Source organism: Oncorhynchus masou, unplaced genomic scaffold (genome assembly GCF_036934945.1).
Source record: "Oncorhynchus masou masou isolate Uvic2021 unplaced genomic scaffold, UVic_Omas_1.1 unplaced_scaffold_1152, whole genome shotgun sequence".
NCBI classification, from domain to species: domain Eukaryota; kingdom Metazoa; phylum Chordata; class Actinopteri; order Salmoniformes; family Salmonidae; genus Oncorhynchus; species Oncorhynchus masou.
This window is the reverse complement of record NW_027001272.1, coordinates 48,012-65,966: the sequence shown is the minus strand read 5'-3', so window position 1 is coordinate 65,966 and position 17,955 is coordinate 48,012. Positions and strand designations below refer to the sequence as shown.

At 47.5% G+C, this 17,955-nt stretch overlaps 1 protein-coding gene across 3 annotated transcripts in view; it reads right to left on the bottom strand.

The window, feature by feature from the left end:
- LOC135529386 (arf-GAP with GTPase, ANK repeat and PH domain-containing protein 1) overlaps positions 1 to 17,955 on the bottom strand; it is a 122,190-nt gene that overhangs the window by 61,207 nt on the left and 43,028 nt on the right. For 2 of the 3 annotated variants that reach the window (XM_064958158.1, XM_064958159.1), the window contains exons 7-9: positions 15,140 to 15,311; positions 13,530 to 13,691; positions 2,356 to 2,517 (exon numbers count right to left, since the gene is read on the bottom strand). In XM_064958158.1, coding sequence (XP_064814230.1) covers positions 2,356 to 2,517; positions 13,530 to 13,691; positions 15,140 to 15,311 — 496 coding nt within the window. The remainder of the gene's footprint in view (positions 1 to 2,355; positions 2,518 to 13,529; positions 13,692 to 15,139; positions 15,312 to 17,955) is intronic. The other variant, XM_064958160.1, reaches the window with a different exon arrangement.

Below are 17,955 nucleotides of genomic sequence, written 5' to 3'. Positions count from 1 at the left end.
TGTATTTTTTTGTGAAGAATCAACAACAAGTGGGACACAATCATGAAGTGGAACGACATTTATTGGATATTTCAAACCTTTTTAACAAATCAAAAACTGAAAAATTGGGCGTGCAAAATTATTCAGCCCCTTTACTTTCAGTGCAGCAAACTCTCTCCAGAGGTTCAGTGAGGATCTCTGAATGATCCAATGTTGACCTAAATGACTAATGATGATAAATACAATCCACCCGTGTGTAATCAAGTCTCCGTATAAAAAGGTTTGAAATATCCAATAAATGTCGTTCCACTTCATGATTGTGTCCCACTTGTTGTTGATTCTTCACAAAAAAATACAGTTTTATATCTTTATGTTTGAAGCCTGAAATGTGGCAAAAGGTCACAAAGTTCAAGGGGGCCGAATACTTTCGCAAGGCACTGTAGGTAGAGATAAGTGACTAGGCAACAGGATGATAATAACTGTAACAGCAGCGTATGTGATGAGTCAAAAGAGTTTGTGTAAAAATGGTCAATGCAGATAGTCAAATAGTTAACCAATAGCTACCCGGACTAAATATTTAGCAGTCTTATGGCTTGGGGGTAGAAGCTGTTCAGGGTCCTGTTGGATCCAGACTTGGTGCATCGGTACCGCTTGCCGGATGCCAAGCAGTTGTTGCCATATCAAGAGGTGATGCAGCCAGTCAAGATGCTCTCAGTGGTGCAGCTTGTAGAACCCTTTGAGGATCTAAGGGCCTATGCAGAATATTTTCAGCCTCCTGAGGGGGAAGAGGTGTTGTTGTGCTCTCTTCATGGACCATGATAATTCCTTAGTGATGTGGACACAAGGAACTTCAAGCTCGTCAAGCCCGTCAGGAAATCCAGGATCAAGTTGCAGAGGGAGGTGTTTGGGTCCTTAGCATAGTGATGAACTTGGAGTGGACTATGGTGTTGAACGCTGAGCTGAAGTCAATGAACAACATTCTCACATAGTTGTTCCTTTTGTCCAGGTGGGAAAGGACAGTATTTACTCTTGGTAAATAGTATGGTCTACAGCTTATCATGGGGTATTTTAACTCAGGCGAGCAAAACCTCGAGACTTCCTTAATATTAGAGACCGCGCCCCAGCTGTTGATAAGAGACACCACCTCCCCTGAGCTTCCCGATGCCACTGCTCTGTTCTGCCGCTGTATAGAAAAACAACCTTGATTTAGATTTACCATGTCCTTGTTCAGCCACGACTCAGAGAAACATAGGATATTACAGTTTTTCAGATCACGTTGACAGGATAGTCTCGAACGGCGCTCATCCAGTTTATTCTCCAGTAATTGCATGTTCGCCAATCATTTCAATTAATACATTTCCTCCATTCAAAATAGCCTGTTTGCGAGCTAGGTGAAATACAATACATTCAGCCCCCAACATTATAATGTCCCATTCCCAGTAATGTCTATCTGCTCCAGTATTCCTCCCAGTCCCAGCCAGCCAGGCAAGCAGGCAGGAGAGGAGATGGAGTGACCCCAGACAGAGACAGAAGACAGGCACTTGTCTTGTCAGCCACGTGATTCCCTCTGATGGAAGTGCTACACATTACATCACACATCTGCTACCAACTCTGCATCTGTTCCACTCCCATTCACAATGGTGGGTGACGTTTTGTGTATGTGTGTGTGTGTGTGTGTGTGTATGTGTGGGTGCGCATGAGTGAGGATGCATCAGTGTGTTTGATACCCCAAGACAGTGTATTTGAGCCTATAAACCTGTGTATCCATAAGTAAATGTGTGTTTATGAGCAAGCCATTCAATGCCATTCATTGTGACAGAGTAGTATGTCATGTTTACTATTAGCAGTGCTGAAAACACACATCTGACTGACAGACAGACAGACAGAGAGGAGGAATGGAGGGATGAGAGAAAAGAATGGAGAACCCCCTTCCACAAGCAGAGTGATGTCAGGGGGCTCGTGGGAAGACATGGCTGCGTTTCCCACACCTGTTCCTACAGCAGCATACGGTGCCTAATCATATTCAAATACCTTATTTCATTCATTTCATGTACCATTTATTTATCTGGTTTAAGATCATTGGAATAAAATCTCTTTAAAGGAGTTACCTGGTCCAAGACAGCTAAAGGGTCAGATATTAAGTCAGATGTTAAGTCATCGTTGACAATCATTAGTTATCTAAAATCACCAGGTTCATCATAGTTTTGTACTTCCTAGGTTTGTTGCTCCATTCTTTTCCAGACGCATTCATTCAATAGCAGAGCTTAGCACCTAGGACCCAGCTAGTGTATAGACTAGGTGTTTGTTAGCTAGGGGGAGCGTTTTAAAGGGCGGACCAGGGCTGGAAAACGGAGAGGGGAGGGGAGATGGCGTTACCTTCCCCAGTACCAGAGAGGCCGTCGGCTTTGAAGTTGCTGGTGCTCTTCTTCCGGCGGTGCTTCTTGCGGTTGGCGTGCGGCGAGGGGGGCGGGTCCATCTTAGGGCTGGTGGTGTTGGAGATGGAGGGGCTGGAGCACACAGACTCTCCCAGACCCGTGTCTACAGGGAAAGAGACAAACCGTTAGATAACACTGTTCCTCAACAACAACAAGACGAAAGCAACGAAGGACCAGAAATACTTTTGAAAATATGTTGAGTACGCAAGAGTAAACAGCAGCTCAGGCTGTGAAGGTAATGTAATAACCCTGTAACTGACAGTTATGGATGAAGCCTGTCATGAAAATAAAATAACCCTCAAAAGCATTTAAAACCTGCCTTCATTCATTTCAGGATAGCAATATATATATTTAACTTTATTTTCATGTAGATAAACTTTATAAGCAGTTGTTTTGCTAACTTGGTCTATTCAACTTTCTACATCTCTTCCTCTTTCCAACTGTCCTTTGATGCTGGAGCAGCTCATCTGTTAGATGCGGGGGTGTTCAGCTCTAGACTATGGCACTTTGATGCTGGAGCAACTCATCTGCTAGATGCGGGGGTGTTCAGCTCTACAGACTATGGCACTTTGATGCTGGAGCAGCTCATCTGCTAGATGCGGGGGTGTTCAGCTCTATAGACTATGGCACTTTGATGCTGGAGCAGCTCATCTGCTAGATGCGGGGGTGTTCAGCTCTATAGACTATGGCACTTTGATGCTGGAGCAGCTCATCTGCTAGATGCGGGGGTGTTCAGCTCTATAGACTATGGCACTTTGATGCTGGAGCAGCTCATCTGCTAGATGCGAGGGTGTTCAGCTCTATAGACTATGGCACTTTGATGCTGGAGCAGCTCATCTGCTAGATGCGGAGGTGTTCAGCTCTATAGACTATGGCACTTTGATGCTGGAGCAGCTCATCTGCTTGATGCGGGGGTGTTCAGCTCTATAGACTATAGCACTTTGATGCTGGAGCAGCTCATCTGTTAGATGCGGGGGTGTTCAGCTCTATAGACTATGGCACTTTGATGCTGGAGCAGCTCATCTGCTTGATGCGGGGGTGTTCAGCTCTATAGACTATGGCACTTTGATGCTGGAGCAGCTCATCTGCTAGATGCGGGGGTGTTCAGCTCTACAGACTATGGCACTTTGATGCTGGAGCAGCTCATCTGCTAGATGCGGGGGTGTTCAGCTCTATAGACTATGGCACTTTGATGTGTTGACTTTCTTTTATTCAATGCACATTTTCATTGTTCGCTAGTAAATAAATAAATAGTTATTTTACATTTTGGGGAAAGTGTCTGACTATTCATTCATTATTCAACAGCAGTGGACAATGTTGTTCTGGCTCTGAGGCCTATAATGCTCTAAGGTTGTCAAACGGACAACTGGCCAATCCTGTCCAACCTGGCATGGTACAGTATCATTTGATACAGAATCTTTTCTTAATTTCTAGACTAATCAACGCTGATCAGGGCCGGTCCTGGTCCATAACCCGCCCTCGGCGAGACCAAAACAAAATGAACGCCCTCCTATCCCTGCTAAGTAGAACAGTAGCCTGGGCTACACAGACGGCCCACAATGCTCTTTTATGAAAGCACGTGGTAGCCTACTGTTTGTAAAACAGGCAATTTACCATTTATCCCTGTCATTTAGTTACATTAATTTCTGTTAATGGATGTATTAATTATAGTAATTTACCGTTCTCATTCTCGGAGTGGAAACGTTGTTAGCAGAGCCCACAACCTGCTACACTTGTGAGAAACAAGTTGTGGTTTATTTCATACCATCATTTACACGCTCCATGTGAGCAATGAGCATGTGTCTGGTTTCTCTGTACTGTTAATGTAGACCGACTGCACACCCCTGAGCGTGCATAGAAAAACCTGGCCTGCTTCTCGCAACGTTCAATGAAGGAAAGGGCCCATTCGGGGAGGTCTGATTTCTGATAGTCTTAACTCACAAACACTAATAAAGCTGAGCTTCTTGGCCTCCTGAGTGGTGCAGCTGTCTAGGCACTGCATCGCAGTGATAGAGGCGTCACTACAGAGCTGGGTTCGATCCCAGGCTGTGTCGCAGCAGGCTGTGACCGGGAGACCCATGAGGCAGCACACAATTGGCCAAGCGTCGTCCGGGTTAGGGGAGGGTTTGGTCGACTGGGACGTCCTTGTGCCATCGCGCTCTTGCGACTCTTTGTGGCGGGCCGGGCGCATGCACGCTGACTTCGGTCGCCGGCTGTACGGTGTTTCCTCCGACACATTGGTGCGGCTGGCTTCCGGGTTAAGCGATCACTGTGTCAAGAAGCAGTGCGGCTTGGCAGGGTTGTGTTTCGGAGGACGCATGGTTCTCAACCTTCGGCACTCCCGAGTCCGTAGAGGAGTTGCAACGATGGGACAAGACTGTAACTACCAATTGGATATCAGGAAATTGGAGAGAAAAATGAATGAGCTTCCTCACCTCACACTGCAAGTCAACGAAGTCCGCATTTGTTTATTTTTGCATCCAATTATTAGAATAGTTCCTCACATTATTTGAAAAATCTTTCCAACACTCTCCCCCTTGATAATCAGCAAAGGTGAACATTTGACAAAGGACATGTTGCATGTATTTGTTTCTATAGTAATGATTGTCAATTTCAAACTATAATCACAGATGTCCCTGTTATACTTTCCTTGTCAATTCATTATGTTCTAGTCTACTTTTAGAAAGCCTAAGGTAGGCCAAGGTTTTTAACATCTGTTTTAAGGAGAAATATTAGCTTGGTCGTACATACGCTGGGGCCTTTGACTGACCGGTGTGAGTTCACTGATTCTCTCTACAGGCCGTTGTGTACCTTTCCTAAAGGAGCCTGTCTGGTCTCCATCTCTTTAATAACAATCAAACGCTCCTGTCATGATTTCATCTTGTAAAAGGCTTATTTTCAGTAGCTCAGATGACATTACATCCCTCGTTACGCCATCCTCTCTTTGAAGAACATATTCCATCGAATGACCACAGCAGCAGGGTTTGTGACGTTATGCAAATACTTCGGGAAAAGTGGGAGAAACCTCTGACTTCTTTTGAATGGTTTTGTGCGACAAAATTGGAACTGTATAAAACAAGGTATGTATGCAGAAAAGCCGTTGAGAAGGTAGGCATCTTTGTTTAGACTCCTTTAATATCGTGCAAATGCGAAAATGAGATTATCTACAACCTGGCATTTCTGAATTTTATTCATATTTAGAATTATTAAATCAAGGTTTATTTGTCACGTGTGCTGAACACAACCATTATAGCTCTATAAAATACTCCCTTCAATACAAAAGTAATTAAAGTACTTATTCCATGTTCCTTCGCTACCTCTGTGCTATCGACACATCAGTTATTTTATACCACAGGAACGTGTTTCCTGAATAAAAAGCAGAGAAATTCCACGAAGCCCAGGTCAGGAAATTCCACGAAGCCCAGGTCAGGAAATGAACACGAAGCCCAGGTCAGGAAATTCCACGAAGCCCAGGTCAGGAAATGAACCCAAAGCCCAGGTCAGGAAATGAACCCGAAGCCCAGGTCAGGAAATGAACCCGAAGCCCGGGACAGGAAATGAACCCGACTTCCTGAAATGTACTAAAAGAATGTGAAAGACCTGACAGTGAAATGTACTAAAAGAATGTGAAAGACCTGACAGTGAAATGCTGACTTACAGGCTCCAACCAATAGTGCCAATAAAAGGTGTGTGGGTAAAGTAAAGAAATAAAACAACAGTAAAAAGACATTTGAAAATAAGAGTATCAAGGCTATATACAGACACCTGTTAGTCAAGCTTATTGAGGTAGGATGTACATGAATGTATAATTAAAGTGACTATGCATATAAGATAAACAGAGAGTAGCAGCACCGTAAAATAGGGGTTGGGGGGCACACAGTGTAAATTGTCCGGGTAACCATTTGGTTACCTGTTCAGGAGTCTTAAGGTTTGGGGGTAAAAACTGTTTAGAAGCCTCTTGGACCTAGACTTGGTGCTCCAGTACTGCTTGCCATGCGGTAGTAGAGAGAACAGTCTATGACTGGGGTGGCTGGGGTCTTTGACCATTTTTAGCAGTAATACAGGAGCTGAGTGTGGATGTGTCCAGCTAGGGAAGCAGTAATACAGGAGCTGAGTGTGGATGTGTCCAGCTAGGGAAGCAGTAATACAGGAGCTGAGTGTGGATGTGTCCAGCTAGGGAAGCAGTAATACAGGAGCTGAGTGTGGATGTGTCCAGCTAGGGAAGCAGTAACACAGGAGCTGAGTGTAGATGTGTCCAGCTAGGGAAGCAGTAATACAGGAGCTGAGTGTGGATGTGTCCAGCTCGGGAAGCAGTAATACAGGAGCTGAGTGTGGATGTGTCCAGCTAGGGAAGCAGTAATACAGGAGCTGAGTGTGGATGTGTCCAGCTAGGGAAGCAGTAATACAGGAGCTGAGTGTGGATGTGTCCAGCTAGGGAAGCAGTAATACAGGAGCTGAGTGTGGATGTGTCCAGCTAGGGAAGCAGTAATACAGGAGCTGAGTGTAGATGTGTCCAGCTAGGGAAGCAGTAATACAGGAGCTGAGTGTGGATGTGTCCAGCTAGGGAAGCAGTAATACAGGAGCTGAGTGTAGATGTGTCCAGCTAGGGAAGCAGTAATACAGGAGCTGAGTGTGGATGTGTCCAGCTAGGGAAGCAGTAATACAGGAGCTGAGTGTAGATGTGTCCAGCTAGGGAAGCAGTAATACAGGAGCTGAGTGTAGATGTGTCCAGCTAGGGAAGCAGTAATACAGGAGCTGAGTGTGGATGTGTCCAGCTAGCGAAGCAGTAATACAGGAGCTGAGTGTGGATGTGTCCAGCTAGGGAAGCAGTAATACAGGAGCTGAGTGTGGATGTGTCCAGCTCTATGGAGCCATGCGTAGCAGCCAGTGGATGAAGCTGCCATTCATTTGGCTGTTCTCCTCTGTGACAACTTATCTCTGCTGACAAGATGCGCCTCCCTGGCTGGCCCAGGATATCAGGCTAGGAGGCCACGAGACGCTTCACTTTTCATGCGCTGAGCTGACAGCTGTGACTTGCGGCGGAATAAAATAACATTCAGTTCCCATCAATATCAGCGTGGGAGGCGGGACTGATGTGGACAGTGGGTTGGGGGGGCTGCTGGCACGGAGAGAGCTCCTATCACACTGATGTAGCGCCTGCTGCCCAGAACAGAACAGACAGCCTCAAGGACAGACATAACTTATTGGACTATCGTTTAGTCTCAGCTCAAGTGGAAAACGTGACAACTTATCTCTGCTGACAAGATGCCATCCTGGAGCGCACAATTAACCGCCCGGGATTAACAGCCCTCACATCTGCAGCCCCTCCTCCCTCTCCTCACCCGCATCTCCCTCCTCCTCTCTACATCACTACCTTCACATATCACACTATCCCCTCCCTCCCTCGCAGCCTCCCCATGTCTCTCTACATCACTACCTTCACATATCACACTATCCCCCTCCCTCCCTCGCAGCCTCCCCATGTCTCTCTACATCACTACCTTCACATATCACACTATCCCCTCCCTCCCTTGCAGCCTCCCCCTCCTCTCTCTACATCACTACCTTCACATATCACACTATCCCCTCCCACCCTCCTCTCTCTACATCACTACCTTCACATATCACACTATCCCCTCCCTCCCTCGCAGCCTCCCCCTCCTCTCTCTACATCACTACCTTCACATATCACACTATCCCCTCCCTCCCTCGCAGCCTCCCCATGTCTCTCTACATCACTAACTTCACATATCACACTATCCCCTCCCTCCCTCCTCTCTCTACATCACTAACTTCACATATCACACTATCCCCTCCCTCCCTCCTCTCTCTACATCACTAACTTCACATATCACACTATCCCCTCCCTCCCTCCTCTCTCTACATCACTAACTTCATATATCACACTATCCCCTCCCTCCCTCCTCTCTCTACATCACTAACTTCATATATCACACTATCCCCTCCCTCCCTCCTCTCTCTACATCACTAACTTCACATATCACACTATCCCCTCCCTCCCTCCTCTCTCTACATCACTAACTTCATATATCACACTATCCCCTCCCTCCCTCCTGTCTCTCTACATCACTAACTTCATCACACTATCCCCTCCCTCCCTCCTCTCTCTACATCACTAACTTCATATATCACACTATCCCCTCCCTCCTCTCTCTACATCACTAACTTCATATATCACACTATCCCTCCCTCCCTCCCTCCTGTCTCTCTACATCACTAACTTCATATATCACACTATCCCCTCCCTCCCTCCTCTCTCTACATCACTAACTTCATATATCACACTATCCCCTCCCTCCCTCCTCTCTCTACATCACTAACTTCATATATCACACTATCCCCTCCCTCCCTCCTCTCTCTACATCACTAACTTCATATATCACACTATCCCCTCCCTCCCTCCTCTCTCTACATCACTAACTTCATATATCACACTATCCCCTCCCTCCCTCCTCTCTCTACATCACTAACTTCACATATCACACTATCCCCTCCCTCCCTCGCAGCCTCCCCATGTCTCTCTACATCACTACCTTCACATATCACACTATCCCCTCCCTCCCTCGCAGCATCCCCCATGTCTCTCTACAATCATCCCTCTACTGGCGCCATCAGTATCTGTTGTTAACAGTCTTCCTCGTTCTCTTTCTGTGAGCTCTCCTCTCTCTCGCTCTTCTAGTTCAATCTCTGGTATAAAGAGAGGTTCATTGAGACACTGTATCCTGAAATCTGACAATATGCATGTTGTGCTCTTTGATAGGGTGATAACATGGTTGCTCACAATGTAAAGAGCTTTGTGATTTCAGTCTGTAAATTAAAAGTGCTCAACAAATGAAATGTGTTATTATCATTAACAGTAAATGATAATAATAATATCCCAGCCTTGTGTGTGAAGCGGTCTTCAATAGTTACCACAGCCACAAAGTCATAATTCTGGCTAAACTCCGCCCATGACTACAATTTCTCTTCTTAAAATCTGAATTGAAACCTAACCTTAAACACACTGCTAACCTTATACCTAAGCTTAAATTAAGACCAACAAGCTATTTTGATGGCTGTGGTAACTAGTGACAACAGCGTGAAGCAGACCAACTCTGAGTGAGGATAGTAAACAGGAAGTGGAGGTAAAGTAACTTCCTGTCTGTCGGCTACTTTACGGTAGAAGATCAGAGGATGGCCGTGCAGCTCCTGAGGCATGAAATTCCCCAGCCTGGTCTGCCCCCCCCACACACACACACACACACACACACACACACAATGGGCTCTTTCACAGGGCCACCGTGGTGCACACAAACTACAAATACGTTTCTTCTTGTTTCCAGTTTTGGAAAACACACAGGACCAGAGGCAAAAGGTTCAGATCACTGAAATGCTGAGATACCCTGACAGGGCTGTCATTTTAAAGCCTATCACCCAATCAAGGAAAGGCAGTAGAGACTATATTGTTAGCCATGGACAGGGAAAACCAGGGAACAGGGTTGCTCCTGCGTGTGCATTCCTGAGCTGAAGGAGGAAGATGCCTTGCCAGGGACACCCCCCCAGCCACGGAGGACTGAAAATAGGAACACTATGTTAGTCAGAGGGTTGGAGGTTGGAGCGACTGTGGGCCTCGACCAGCTCAGCCCAGCGAGCCATTAGCCCCACAGCAAGCTGCCTGAGTAGGGAGGAACGCTAGCTTGCTCCCCTTACCCTCCCTTGTCCCTGGTTCATCCCCCCCGGCTCCTACAGGCCTGGAGGTGTCTCGGGAACAACAGCCTCCTAATGAAACAGACACTCATTAGTATTACTGCTCCCATTGTTCCATCATTAAGGGGAAACGGCAGCTCAATGCAGAGAGGATAAAGGGGGCGTGTTCACTGAGAGTAGCAAACAGACCAGAGGCCATCGATGTCATAACCATCCTATATTTATTTAACTGGAGAAAGGACACATATCCACACACTAACAACCCTGCAGCTGTCCTCTCACGTCCTCAGCTCCACTTACTGGCTACAGGGCTTCTAGTGTGTGGATGTCTTCATCTCTTCTCTCATTCTCCAATAGGACTCATTACTGTCTGTGGAGCACTAGGTCCCTCCACCAATAGGACTCATTACTGTCTGTGGAGCACTAGGTCCCTCCACCAATAGGACTCATTACTGTCTGTGGAGCACTAGGTCCCTCCACCAATAGGACTCATTACTGTCAGTGGAGCACTAGGTCCCTCCACCAATAGGACTCATTACTGTCTGTGGAGCACTAGGTCCCTCCACCAATAGGACTCATTACTGTCAGTGGAGCACTAGGTCCCTCCACCAATAGGACTCATTACTGTCTGTGGAGCACTAGGTCCCTCCACCAATAGGACTCATTACTGTCTGTGGAGCACTAGGTCCCTCCACCAATAGGACTCATTACTGTCTGTGGAGCACTAGGTCTCTCCACCAATAGGACTCATTACTGTCTGTGGAGCACTAGGTCCCTCCACCAATAGGACTCATTACTGTCTGTGGAGCACTAGGTCCCTCCACCAATAGGACTCATTACTGTCTGTGGAGCACTAGGTCCCTCCACCAATAGGACTCATTACTGTCTGTGGAGCACTAGGTCTCTCCACCAATAGGACTCATTACTGTCTGTGGAGCACTAGGTCCCTCCACCAATAGGACTCATTACTGTCTGTGGAGCACTAGGTCCCTCCACCAATAGGACTCATTACTGTCTGTGGAGCACTAGGTCCCTCCACCAATAGGACTCATTACTGTCTGTGGAGCACTAGGTCCCTCCTCCAATAGGAGAAATGACAAGTCTAGATTGAAGGGACATGTCTTCCTGTGAATCATCACGTCAGTAAATGAATATTATACATGAGTAGATAGGAGCAGAGAGAATATAATGTGATCTGATTAAATACAGGCAGGTAACTTACACAAGGCCTGGTGTAAAAGGTGTGGGGTTTAGATAAAGGGTTCGTATGAAGACAGTCTCAAAGCAGCAGACTATTGTTCAGACACAACCGCCCTCCACAGAGGAGAGTCCTTCAGAAGCCCAGAAGCCCACAGCCACAGAGGAGAGTCCTTCAGAAGCCCACAGCCACAGAGGAGAGTCCTTCAGAAGCCCACAGCCACAGAGGAGAGTCCTTCAGAAGCCCACAGCCACAGAGGAGAGTCCTTCAGAAGCCCACAGCCACAGAGGAGAGTCCTTCAGAAGCCCACAGCCACAGAGGGCACATAGCAGCAAGCCCTTTAGAAGCCCACAGCCACAGAGGGCACATAGCAGCAAGCCCTTTAGAAGCCCACAGCCACAGAGGAGAGTCCTTCAGAAGCCCACAGCCACAGAGGGCACATAGCAGCAAGCCCTTTAGAAGCCCACAGCCACAGAGGAGGGCAAATAGCAGCAAGCCCTTCAGAAGCCCACAGCCACAGAGGGGGGCACATAGCAGCAAGCCCTTCAGAAGCCCACAGCCACAGAGGGCACATAGCAGCAAGCCCTTTAGAAGCCAACGGCCACAGAGGAGGGCAAATAGCAGCAAGCCCTTTAGAAGCCGACGGCCACTACAGAACAACTAATTACAAAGACCTCCTCATTTTCTTCTCCCTGAAAGCTCTCATTGGGCTGGGCTCTGGGGGCAGAAGGTGATGACTATTCAGGCCCTGGAGCCACTGGTCAACTAGTCATCCAGCTATCACAACTCATCCCAGTCACGACACAGTGGAGAGAGAGGAGGGGCACCTCGTTAAGGCTCGTTAAGGGGTTGGGTAAGGCTCGTTAAGGGGCTGGGTAAAGGTTATTTATATAAAGAGAGACTGAGGGGCCGTGATGCTTTCAGACAAGCTCAGTACAGAGCTCTCAACGCCTCCAGGACCCCAACATCCACTAACACAGTTAAACACAAACACACAATACACACACACAGTTATACACACACACAGTTATACAAAGACACAATACACACACAGTTATACACAAACACACACACACAGTTATACACAAACACACAACACACATTCCCAGTTATACAAAGACACACAATACACACACAGTTATACACAAACACACACAAACAGTTATACACAGACACACAATACACAAACAGTTATACACAGACACACAATACACAAACAGTTATACACAGACACACAATACACACACAGTTATACACAGACACACAATGTACACCCATTTTATTTTATATCTGCATAAATGAATACTGTGATAGAATGGGAATTGTGAAAATACACAGATTTTAATATGGTGTTAATTAGCTGGATTAAACAGAAGCTTTGTTACACTGACAGATGTCAACCTCCATCATATCCCCAATCCACAGATGTCAATCACACTCATTCTAATTTGGCCGTTAAAAAGAAACTGTTTGTGTTCATTGATAAATGGCCTTACAGAAATGTCTGTACAAATAAAGTTGAGTGAAATTGAACTGACTTGCATAAGCTGCCCACAGTTGGCAAAAGGAGAGAACGAGGTGACAGAAGGGTACTAGTGTGGGCATCAGCTGTGTGTGTGTGTGTGTGTGTGTGTACGCGTGCATTGAGGCCCCTGGGAGCCAATGTGATTAGAGTGTTTCACAACTTTAAACGTTATTTCAGGAGAGCAGCGCAGGGCCAACGGGCCCAACACACACGGGGGACCTGTCACTCAGACTCATCGTCACGGCGACACACCCTCGATCCGACAACTGTCAGTCTCAGCGTGCGGCAGAGAGTGTGTGTGTGTGTGTGTGCGTCAGTCAAAGACCAGAGCATGTGCACACACACACACACACACCAGATCCCCCAGTGCATGTGAGGATAAATGTGTTCTTGCTAATGTGTGTCTCTGAGTGACCATTAGTTTGATAAACAGTTAAGACAGCATTAGGGGCCTGGCAGGCAGATCAATGGAAGACGAATGAAAGGCCCAGTGGAGGAGGAGAAGGGCCCCCCTGCGGAGCTCTGCTCTCAGGCTGCCTGTACTAAGGCAGGCTCCCCACCGCGGAGCTCCATGTCAGAGCCCATCTGGGACCCATGGACAGGGGGAAAGAAAAGACTGGGTCTGGGGGTGGCCTGATTCCAGTCCAGTACCTGGTTCCTTAACGGTGTGTGTGTTTCCTCATACCTGTGCTGACTCCTGAGTTGGCGATGACGGTGGCCTCGCTCCATTGGTCGGCGGAGGAGACTGAGTAGGATCTCTGGTGCATGCCGTCCCCACGACTGTTAAAGGACACCAAGCTGATCCCACTGGCCATCTGAGAGGCTGACAAACTACTGGTCACAGAGCCTGAAGGAGAGCGAGGGAGAAACCGGGATGTCTATCAGTCAGTTGTCAAACGTATCTTTTGTTGAATATTCCATCATTTACTGAAACCAACTCAAGGTTACAAAGACGTTTACATTAGAAAGAAAAGTGCTCAGTTTTCCTTAGTTTACAATGAGGCCCGACTGGCAACACAACTAAATGAAATGGAATAAAGAAATCCTGCTGCTACACCGTTAACTAAAGAGAACCCCCTAATAAAGCAAGTTGAACCACCGTTAACTAAAGAGAACCCCCTAATAAAGCAAGTTGAACCACCGTTAACTAAAGAGAACCCCCTAATAAAGCAAGTTGAACCTCGACCCCAAAGCAAACAACACAATGGATTCAGCTACGTCTACTGCAATAGGCCACACCACAGGGGACATAGTAAGGGCCCTCCCTCACTGTGGCCCCTGGCTCAATACATGTATCTGGATGTGCTGGGGGCTCCACATAAAGCATTAGCATTATAATAGGCTAATGTGACCGTAAACGGAGCCGAACAGAGCGGAGCGCGCATTTACCGCAGCCAATTACCTCAGTGCAGAGTGTGTGTGTGTGTGTTCAGTGTGACGTTGAAGAGAAGGCTGGGTGTGATGAGAACAGCACCACCTTAGCCCAGAGCCTAAAGCGGCTGCTGTTGCTAGAATACACAGTGTTATACAGTACACTCTGACCCACTGGAGACATGACCGTGGACTGAAAACACACTAAACACACACTCGCATCTACAGGAATCACACACACACAGATCAAAGGAACACTCGACCAGCAGCCCTCTGCTGAAATCAAACCGTTCATGGCCTAACAGCTGAGTGAATCATTTGTCTCTCTCTCCTCTGTCTCCCTCCATCCCTCCCTCACCTCTCTTTCTCTCATTACAGCTCATGTCTGGAGCTGCCTGAGTGGAGAGAGGACTCTGATTGCATTAATATTCATGACAGTAATTAGTACATGTATTATGGGTCACTGAATATTCATGCTATTAGTTTGGTCCTCCTGGAGCCGTGCGCCTGTGTGTGTGCATGGGTGTGTCGTTGTGAGTGTGTGTGTCTGTGTGCATGTTGGTGGGTGTGTCTGTGTGCGTGCGTGTTGGTGGGTGTGTCTGTGTGCGTGTGTTGGTGGGTGTGTGTTGGTGGGTGTGTCTGTGTGCGTGTGTGTTGGTGGGTGTGTCTGTGTGCGTGTGTGTTGGTGGGTGTGTCTGTGTGTGTGTGTGTTGGTAGGTGTGTCTGTGTGCGTGTGTGTTGGTGGGTGTGTGTGCGTGTGTGTATATTCGTCCCCTCAACAGTATGGTTTATGGTTCATTGTTTGATTATTTTTGTTGAAGGTAAATTACAACAAAATACTTCAGGGCCCATAAAGGCCCACAAGGGACGTGTGTATGTGGGACGAGGTGTCTGTGTCTGTGTGTGTGTGTCTCCGTCTCTCACCAGGGCCACCAGGTCCCAGCTGCAGACTGCTCATGTCCTTGGCCAGGCCGTTTGTCTTCGGGCTGGGGACAGCGGCACAGGTAGACACCGCTCGGGGAGGCCTCTTCCCTGGGACCTTCACTGTGGTCCTCAACAGATCTATCTCCTTCCCATGGACGTTCTGCATGTAGTCCTACAGGAGACGGACAGGGAGACAGTCTGCTATCAATACACACTTATAGATTACAGATAAACGCATTCAGATAAATAGGGATTTGTTTTTAGAACTAATGACAAGGGGGTTTGTTCAGAATACAGAGCTGCATTGTTGTGGGTTACATAGTTCTGATATGTACAGGCCTCGCTACCTATAACAACATAACTAAATGTAAATGTAGGAGTCATTAGGGAGGAGTTAAGCTACTTGGCAGCATCCGTCCCTGGAGACAACATAACAGGTTTGTGATTCCAGTGGGCTTGACAGTTGGTGTTTACAGGATCAATATTAAACTAATAAAAGACTGTAGTCCTCATTAAAAATGATGGTTTCTTTAAGGCAGCAGTCCCTGAAGTGTGTGTGTGTGTATCTCAGACAGGGAGCACACTGAGTAGGGGTCAGTCACCCCTCTCAAACATGAATGAGGGCTGAGACCATGTGCAGAAACAAAGCTCTCTCAGACTCTCACACCCACTGTGACACAATCAAAGACCATTCTGAACCAAGCGAGGAGTGAGTGATTATGTTCAAGACTTTGTGTGTGTGTGTGTTTTAATAATGTGTGTGTGTGATTATGTGTGTGTGTGTGTTTTAATAATGTGTGTGTGTGATTATGCGTGTGTGTGTGAGGGCTGAGAGGCAAGGAGCACCCTGAGAGGCTGTCGGGACCACCTCCCTCTTGCAGGAGGCAAACAAAAGGCCAATTCAAAGCCAAGTGCTCTCAACACGGCTTAACAAGTCACCAGAGAGCCCTTGAGCTGGGGTCCCTGGAGAGGCTACAAGGGCCCAGCCTGGCCCAACTCGGCCCAGTGGAACCCGGCCCAGCGCAGCCCGGCCCAGTGGAACCCGGCCCAGTGGAACCCGGCCCAGTGAAGCCTGCAGACAGCTTAACGGAGCTGATTGAGACTCCATGTGCATCATGAAACTTTCACCATCTGATACACACATCATAAACAGAGGAGAGAAGGGAGAGAGGAGGAGGAGAGAAGGGAGAGAGAAGGAGGAGAGAAGGGAAAGAGGGGAGAGAGGAGGAGGAGAGAAGGGAGAGAGAAGGAGGAGAGAAGGGAAAGAGGGGAGAGAGGAGGAGGAGAGAAGGGAGAGAGAAGGAGGAGAGAAGGGAAAGAGGGGAGAGAGGAGGAGGAGAGAAGGGAGAGAGAAGGAGGAGAGAAGGGAAAGAGGGGAGAGGAGGAGGAGAGAAGGGAGAAGAAGAGGAGAGGAGAGAAGGAGAGGGAGAGGAAGAGGAAAGAGAAGAGGGTGAGGAGGAGGAGAGAAGGGAGAGAGAAGGAGGAGAGAAGAAGAGGATATGAGAGGGAGAGGATAGAGGAAAGCAGAAGAGGTGAGGAGGAGGAGAGAGAGAAGGGAGGAGAGAAGGAGAGGATATGAGAGGGAGAGGATAGAGGAAAGTGAGAAGAGGTGAGGAGGAGGAGAGAAGGGAGAGAGAAGGAGGAGAGAAGGAGAGGATATGAGAGGGAGAGGATAGAGGAAAGTGAGAAGAGGTGAGGAGGAGGAGAGAAGGGAGAGAGAAGGAGGAGAGAAGAATATGAGGGGATAGAGGAAAGTGAGAGGGAGAGGATAGAGGAAATAGAGGAAAGTGAGAAGAGGTGAGGAGGAGGAGAGAAGGGAGAGAGAAGAGGAGAGAAGGAGAGGATATGAGAGGGAGAGGATAGAGGAAAGTGAGAAGAGGTGAGAGGGAGAGAAGGGATAGAGAGGGAGAGGATAGAGGAAAGCGAAGAGGTGAGGAGGAGGAGAGAAGGGAGAGAGAAGGAGGAGAGAAGGAGAGGATATGAGAGGGAGAGGATAGAGGAAAGAGAAGAGGTGAGGAGGAGGAGAGAAGGGAGAGAGAAGGAGGAGAGAAGAAGAGGATATGAGAGGGAGAGGATAGAGGAAAGCGAGAAGAGGTGAGGAGGAGGAGAGAAGGGAGAGAGAAGGAGGAGAGAAGGAGAGGATATGAGAGGGAGAGGATAGAGGAAAGTGAGAAGAGGTGAGGAGGAGGAGAGAAGGGAGAGAGAAGGAGGAGAGAAGGAGAGGATATGAGAGGGAGAGGATAGAGGAAAGTGAGAAGAGATGAGGAGGAGGAGAGAAGGGAAGCTGGGGCTCCCAACAGCACAGTTGCACAGCATGGGGGGGGACGAGCAGAGTTTGTGTGTGTGTGTGTGTGTACGGTTGGTGTGTGCGCGTGGGCACGGTCAAGACAACACACATAAGAAAGATGATGAATACAGTCAAAATAACATGGAATATATTTTTTTAAGTAATCAGTGCATAAAATACCATTTAATCACCCAAGGTCCCCTACAACTAAACAGTGTGAATAAATATGACGTGATCAGATGACATCAGTCACACCACAAACTAACAACTGAATGACTCCTTGACACTTGGACCAGTTTCTCTGACGCGACTCCTAGTTTTCCTGCCAATTACATGGCATCCTATTGCCATCCACTTAATTAGCTGTATTAATGAGATTTCTTTGCACATAGTCGGGCAATTAGGAGCGTTGCTGATTGACTTTGATTCTATTACCCTCCGCAAACACAGTAATTGATGCCTGTGCTGCAGATACACAATGATCAGGAAAACCTGCTCAGCTCGGTGCTGGAGGTGTGTGTGTGTGTGT